General features: G+C 39.5%; 1 protein-coding gene across 1 annotated transcript; it reads left to right on the top strand.

Moving 5' to 3' along the window:
• Positions 1-5,580: 5,580 nt before the first annotated feature.
• Positions 5,581-6,798, top strand: LOC137282178 (serine/threonine-protein phosphatase 6 regulatory ankyrin repeat subunit B-like). The gene has a single exon (XM_067813907.1). The coding sequence runs from the start codon at positions 5,581-5,583 to the stop codon at positions 6,796-6,798; it is 1,218 nt and encodes a 405-aa protein (XP_067670008.1).
• The last annotated feature ends 1,237 nt before the right edge of the window (positions 6,799-8,035 follow it).

The following is an 8,035-nucleotide window of genomic DNA, read 5'->3' as shown; positions in this document are numbered from 1 at the left end:
GTTGCGAGAAACTGTGCAGCAACGCGTGCAGTGTGCGTTCGAGGAGATCTTGACGTTGGTGAAAGAAGGGAAGGGCGTTGTTCTAAAGAATGGTGTTACGGTAGCAAGGGCATTCACTCTGCCACGACAAACCACCACAGCGGTTTTGTGATGATAACTGATCACTCCCCACACCATACCCCTTTCTTCACCCCACCGATCTGTCTTGCACAACAGTAGTGATGGTAACTTTCTCCCAGTCGGCGCCATACCCGTTGACGAACGTCAGCATTTCGCAAGTGAAAACGTGACTCGTCGGTGAACGCAACACTCTGCCAGCATCGTAACAACCACAAACGATGCTGTTCAGACCATCGTCGGCGTCAGGGAGATGTCAGGATGGGTTCAGCATAAGGGCGTCGAGATCTTAATCCTGCCGCACGGAGACGGCGTCGGACCTTGTAAGCACTGAACAAACCACGTCGGCCTTGGACAGCGTTGGCGGTTCTGGCATTCGGCAACGTACGATCTCGAATATGACATCGAGCAATGTCTCCATGTTGGAGAAGGGTGGTAAAACATGCTTGGCCAGGACGTTGGCGGTCCTTGGTGGTTCCTGATTGTTGGTACCTGTTGCCAAATCTTATGATGGTGGAGTGATGGCAACCCAATCGTCTGGAAATAATCCTGCTTGATATGTCAACCTGCAACATGCTCATCACCCGTTCTCGTTGCTCTGGTGACAGTCTTTGCACTGCAAAATAAACTATTCTTGTGGAGGTACAGCTAAAATGAGAACTGTGTTTTTGCCGACAGTCTTTTATACCCCTAATCAGCATGTTTACGCAACCAACATGTGCGTGTGCATTGTGCATTTTTTTATGTCATGTGATGTGTTCCACGATGTGTACGGGCAATCGGTTCTTTACTGTACAACAGTATGTATTGTCTTTAGTATCAAAACAATCCTATTACCATATTTTAAAATTTAAGGGTGGTGCGTTTACATTGATGTTCAGTATATATTCCTGAAGTTTGAAGAGCATGTCATTTTGTTGATTAACCTAACCATGATTTTGAGTTGAAAGAGACGTCAGGCGTCTCTAGACAGTACCATATGAATCAGAAAGTTAAGTGAACCTTACCCCCTGAACAGGATAATGACGAAATAGTTGAACAACAGAAGTAGCCAATCCTAGAATGTTCTCATTACATTGTTTTATTTCAAACTGGACTGAAGTTCTTTAGAATTATCAAAGCCAAACGTATGACATTTTGACATCATAATTGATCACATGACCATCTCACACATGTGTCAACGAGTGTCTATATGGTGCACATCGACTGGGGAATTAGCTCGGAATTCAGATGAATGCGTTCTCGAAAACGAAGGTATAGTTGAGTTCAGACTTCTTTAGTTGGTTACACAAGATATGACAAACATGTATACATGAATTGGGAAATGGGGCGTTTCCTACAGGCGGCATAATCCTACTTGCGGTCACCTCTACACTGACAGTCGGAATACCAGACTCTCCTACACTACTAATATAGATGTTAGGATACATATATATATATACATACATACATACATACATACATACATACATACATACATACGTACGTACGTACGTACGTACGTACGTACGTACATACATACATACATACATACATACATACATACATACATACATACATACATACATACATACATACATACATACATACATACATACATACATACATATATATATATATATATATATTTATATATATACACACACACACATATACACACACACACACACACACACACACATATATATATATATATATGTGTGTGTGTGTGTGTGTGTGTGTGTGTATATATATATATATCCATTTTTTGGTAAGCAATGCATATGGTCAGTCAAAGATTCAATGAACAGGTAAGAGAAACAATGCCGCTTCTTAGTAAATTTGATGTAAAGACAGACACAGCCAAGGTCGATGACCAGTAAAGGTCATAAATGCCATATACAGTAATTAATGGAAGTGACAAAGAGTAACAGGGTGGCCGACAAGTCAATGTACACGGCAGTAGTGATAAAGATTATGAATGCAGATTAAATACAAAGAAATAAGTCCCATTATTGCTTGGTTACATAGTTTGGGGGTTTTAGCAATATTTGAACGATGACTGTCTTGAATTAAACGATATAACACATGTATGAAGCAAGTCATCAACTGTGTCCGTCTGATTTCATTAGGTGACGTTTTCAACCACCAAAATTACAGTTTGCAACAAGTAGAGTTGGCAGAAATATATCCAACCCGAATCTTTATATTATGTTTAATAGGCAATAATTATACATATGGCAAAGATAATCATTTCTTTTTCATTGAACACAGTTTATGTATTTACAGGGGATCAGCATAGGAAACGTTCAGTACTTCAACATGTGGGTGACTGGCATAGCTGTGCTTTTGTACAGTAAGTAACCGTGCCACGGCTGTGTTTGTATACAGTATAACTATACATAATAAACGATTTAAAAATAAATCAATGACAGATATGAAAACATTGTTCTAAACAGTATGGATGTGAGGACAGACATGTTGTGGTTGTTGAAGAACAATTCTTGAACAGACAACTGGCACCATGATACTTTCCCAAAAAGATTCTAGAATAATAAAACGTTAGAACATTATTCCACTTCGAAGAACATGCTCAAAGTCATTCATGCAACCAAAACATTAAGGGCACCCTGTATTTTCTTAACAGATTCCACTGCAAAATTACAGAAAAAACTTGCACATAACACTTTGATATATTTCAGGCTTCACTGTAAATGGTAATGAGGAATGTACCCCAGGAACATTTGGGCCTGATTGCAATCAAAACTGTTCTCAAAACTGTCATATTCCTCCAAATACCGAATGGCACTGCAACACGGAAGACGGGACATGCTATGAAGGATGTAATACTGGTTTCTATGGAGATAGGTGTGATCAACGTTGCAGCAAGTATTGCAAAGAACACGTCTGTTACCAGATCAACGGACACTGTAGTGACGGCTGTATAGGCAATCGCATCGGGGACTTCTGTGAGATTATCAGAGGTAATACGATGATTGGTCAGATGATAAATTAAAGCTTTATGCATACTTAAACGATAGCAAATGTGAAACAACTTGTAGTTTGTCTGGTATATTGCATACTGTTGTAACGCAAACTGCTGGCCCAAAAAGTAAGCATAATCATAAGTGAAGTGATTATATGGGAAGTGCAATGTCTTGAATACAGTGGTTATTATGTAAAAATAACATGCGTGGATAAGACATATGGTTGACTCTCATGGTCTCCTTTCTTTATGCTAAAAGCTGTAGTGCCGTGCAACAGCGTTCATCAACGTCCTTATCAATAAGCAGGTCCGACGATGCAGCGGTTGATATCAAAGGCAGTTGGGTCTGTGTATGTCCCAACAGGTATAGAAAACTATAAGCAACAAACAGAAACTGCAACCCCCTGAGCATGATGTCTGTGCTCTATACATCTTTATATTAGTTGCTGGTTAGCTATCGTCTCCTCATCTCTGTATATATACCTTCAGGATGTCTACACTTTGTCTTATTACAGCTGCAGATACAACCATTGATGTTCCTACAACAGTAACCACAACTGTAATAACGCCACGTAGAACCAGCTCCGAGACTGTCACCATCGCTGTCATCGTTCCAGTTGTTGTCGTGGTGCTTGTCCTGGTAGTGACTGTCTGCATCATTTTAACACGGTAGGCTGTTCCAGGTGTCTTCTTCATTTTGACACATTTTTGTGATTGCGAGTGTGAAGTGACAGGTCCTAGTTGCCATAAAGATGTAAGCACCATTTCACTTTTATTACCTGGCGATTTCACAGAGTCAAATGAGTTCTGCTCCACATAATGCATAGACGATGCTGTGGTTTCTCAGAAAACTCCTTAAATGACAAACTCAGGGCAGACTTGGTGACTTCACCTTGTTTAAGCCAATCGCTGTATGGTCCAGCAGTACATCGCCCTCAACAAAATCAGAATCAATTTTCATATTCTACCAGTAGCAGATGTAATTATTCTTATATTTAATGTACGGTTGGATAGTAAGCACCAATAAATATTTACAGGGCTGTAAAGGTGTGGTCAGCTAATGAATACAAGGTGTATCGATGCAGTGAAAGTTACTAGCTCAATTGATTCCATGCAAGATAACATATTACTGCGGGTATGGTAAGACTGTTAAGGTTGGTAAATGTGTTTGTTTAGTTTAGTTTGATTGCCAGTATCTATGTCATATGTTTGATTGCTAAGGCGGTGGAAGAGGGAAGAGTGCTCTGTCTTATTGTGAGTGAAGATTTCACATTATCTGTCTTTCTTCTTCCAGGTGTAGAAGGAGGAAAAAACAGAAAAAGAGTAAGTAGTATATTTCATAATCCTCCAAAGAAAATTGACCTACTTGTTACAATCTCTATGGCAAGTGTTTGCTTCATTTCTCTGTTTTAGCATCACAGAAGTACGGAGGAATGCCTTATTCGGAAGAGGATTGTTCTGAAAGGATACAGTGTTGCCTCGAATAGCTGCCCCTTACACTCTCCCTTTTCTGTTACAGCGTTGTATCTTGTTACTTTTAGCCTCAATTTGTTTGTCGTATATTAGAAACCTGCTGTAGTGCCGACCTAACACATTTATCCGGCTATAAGTTGTTATCAATCACTTGTCGTCTCAATGTCAGCAGATTATGTGGATTATGACAACTGACACACGCACTTTACTGAGGTGAAAACGTACACAAGTCGTTGCGTTTTCACATGTTATGGGTGGCTACGTATTATAAGAAAGGACTATTTGCAGACATGAACATTGATCAACGGCATTATACTAAGCTTATTTGATCTCGTTTTGTTTGATGTTTTCAGGTGAAAATGATCCTGAGGTTGGGCAGGAATTACTCCAAGGTATGACACGTGGTATTCGGGATTACACTTTCTCAGTCAAGTACAGATCTAGTACTTTTATGGTGTCGAGCCCCATCGTGGAAGTCGCGGTGGCTGAGCGGGTTAGACGGCTGACTTTGTCTGCTATCGATTAAATGTCTGACTCACAGAGTGTAGATTCGAATCCCGGATGGGACTTGACCCAACCAAGATACTAGCATCTCCACTTTACAGAGAAAGTATTATCCTAAATTTCACAAGCATTACATTAATTTTGAACCTGTATAAATGGCATTGTTTATTCATAAATCAGTGAAAGAGAATTAAATTCAAGTCACCTCGGCAATATTTCATTAATTCCATCGTCATCATCACTGTAACATCTTTACAAATATCATATTTGTAAAAAGCTATCAATGGTCATCCGTCTCAATAACGTTATTGTTCCAGTAGTTGTTCCAATCACAACCGCATCCTGAAAAATACAAAAGTATAGATAGATTCCGCTAGTATGATAAGATTTGTTATGTCACCTAACTAAATGAACGTATTTCTGACTCTAAAGTGATGGACAATCGCCAAGACGACAACAACCTGCATAGCGCCTGTAGAAGAGGGACTCTTGCTCAAATAAAACAAATTTTATCTCACGAAATGGTGGACATAAACAGTCCAGGAAAGAATGGCTGGACACCAGTCATGATAGCTGCTGAGTGTGGACGTCGAGAACTTGTTGATCTCCTTGTGAGACAAGGGTGTGACTTGACACTTACAAATGATGATGGTAACCATATCCTTCACGTGGCTTCTGTTGAGGGACATTTGAAGATAGTGAGATATATTCTGTCAAAGAAAACAGTTGATATAAACATTACAGGACACTGTAACAGGACAGCAGTGATGGCCGCAGCAAGGTTTGGACATAGAAAAGTGTTTGACTTTCTTGTGAAAAACGAAAGTGATCTTTCAGCTGTTGATTTAGATGGAAACAATATCCTTCACATCGCCTGTATCGGAGGAAATGTGGAAATCGTCAAATATATCCTTACCAACGTGAATGTTGATATCAACAGCAGGGGATATAACAAGAGGACTCCAGTGATGCTTGCAGCAAACTCGGGACATAGCCAAGTGTTTGAACTTCTCGTCAGTAAGGAATGTGTCTTAAAAACAGAAGATGGAAACGCTAGGAATATTCTTCACTTTGCCTGTGTAGGAAAGAATGTTGCAATTGTTAATGATATCCTCAAGAGAAACATTATTTCTATTGACAGTAGAGACGGCGATGGAAAGACTCCAGTCATGTTTGCAGCAGAGTTAGGGTATACAGACTTCTTTAAAATTCTCGTAAATAAACCGTGCGACACACAGCTAATCTGTAAAAATGGAAACAACGTTCTCCATACAAGTTGTGCACTGGGCCATGTCGACATTGCAAATTCTATTCTGACAGAGGGTCTTATTAACATTGAGAGTCCTGGACAAAACCTGATGACACCTGTAATGTTTGCAGCCAAGAATGCACAAAGAGATATATTTGATTTACTTGTGAACAACGGGTGTGACATGTCCCAGAAAGATAAAGATGGAAACACTGTCCTTCACATGGCATGTATCGGAGGAAACAAAGACATTGTTGAACGTATCTTGTCAAAGGAACCTGTTGACGTCAATAGTAGAGGACAGTCTCAGAGGACGCCGGCAATGATGGCAGCCGCATGTGGACACCGGGAAGTGTTTGACTTACTCGTAAACAGAGAAGCCGACCTGACACTAGTTGACTGTGATGATTTCGGGGTCCTTCAACTGATCGCCATGCGAGGACACTCACAGATGATGGAGCATGTTCAAAACATTATGGGCTTTCAGTGAAACTGGACATTTTTACAGCCATTTACCTGTAGCAGCAGCTTGGGCAGTTTGTTAACTTTCCATATCAGTTTCAGATGAGGACACACATAACGTATCAGCTGGTTATAGTTTAATATAAAACGTCCTTGCATGTCAGCAGGGTGAGAGTTATAAAGTGGAGCTATTAAACATCACACACATCTTCTATTTGGAAAACATCAACATGCTCTTAGTTATTCGGTATTTGCCAATCCCTCCATTTTTTGGTTTCCCTTCCCTTCACTGCCTCTTGTGAACTTCATGGCTGTTGTAGTAAATCGGTGTATCTTTTTGTATAGTTGCTCCCCGGATGGTGATGAGGACCGCATTAGGTATAATCCAGGTTGATCATAGTCAAATCCATATTAGGTACCACCAGCCTGTAACTAGTAACAGCCATTTGACAACACTCAGCACAATTTGTTCACATGAACACGCCCAACGCTTACATGTTCGGTCATTTCATTTACGTTCTTTTGCCTTGTTGTATGTTTATGTCGAGAATAAATGCTGTAGTAAAATGTATTATTAGTGTGATGGATGGATTTGTCACAATCGTTGACTACAATGTTCACTAGTCCCACTGACATTTTCAGCAGCTGCATTTCTACAGAAATGAATATTTGTAGCTGGTTAATCAAATAGAGATATGGTCTATTTGACAATTTCGAACAGATGGAAATCTGAAGATATATTTGAAGCTTCAGTTAAACTATTTTACGAAATGTAAGCATTTCAGCTTTGTTCAGTACAGCAGAAATTCCGCTTCAACCCATCATTTACTATATACTTTACACCTTGATTTAAAGAAGTCAAAACTCTTCACAGTTCATTTTGTTACATATATATTATGATAAAACACTTTTGCAATTGTTTTACATTGTTTCTGTTTAGGTTCTGCAGTGAGCAGAGGTTTGCATGTTCGACTAGCGTCAGAAGTAATGATTTATCTTAAACCTTTCACATCAGTATCGATCTGTTATATTCAGCACGCGACAAACTCTTCACGTTCCACATGTACGGCCTCTCCATTGTCTACTGTGAATGTGGCGACACGAACACTAATTCTATTAGTAAAGCTTTAGTAATTTGTTTTTGAGTGTTTTGGGTTTTATAGTTTTGTTTCGTTCTCTTTTCTTTGTTTGTTTGTTTGTTTTTGTTGGTGGTGGGTTGTTTGATTTTGTGTGTATTTTGGAGGGAGGGGTATTGGATTTATTTT

This window comes from Haliotis asinina, chromosome 4, assembly GCF_037392515.1.
Source record: "Haliotis asinina isolate JCU_RB_2024 chromosome 4, JCU_Hal_asi_v2, whole genome shotgun sequence".
Lineage (NCBI taxonomy): Eukaryota > Metazoa > Mollusca > Gastropoda > Lepetellida > Haliotidae > Haliotis > Haliotis asinina.
Note: the sequence above shows the minus strand (reverse complement) of the source record. Positions and strands in the feature narration are given on the sequence as shown.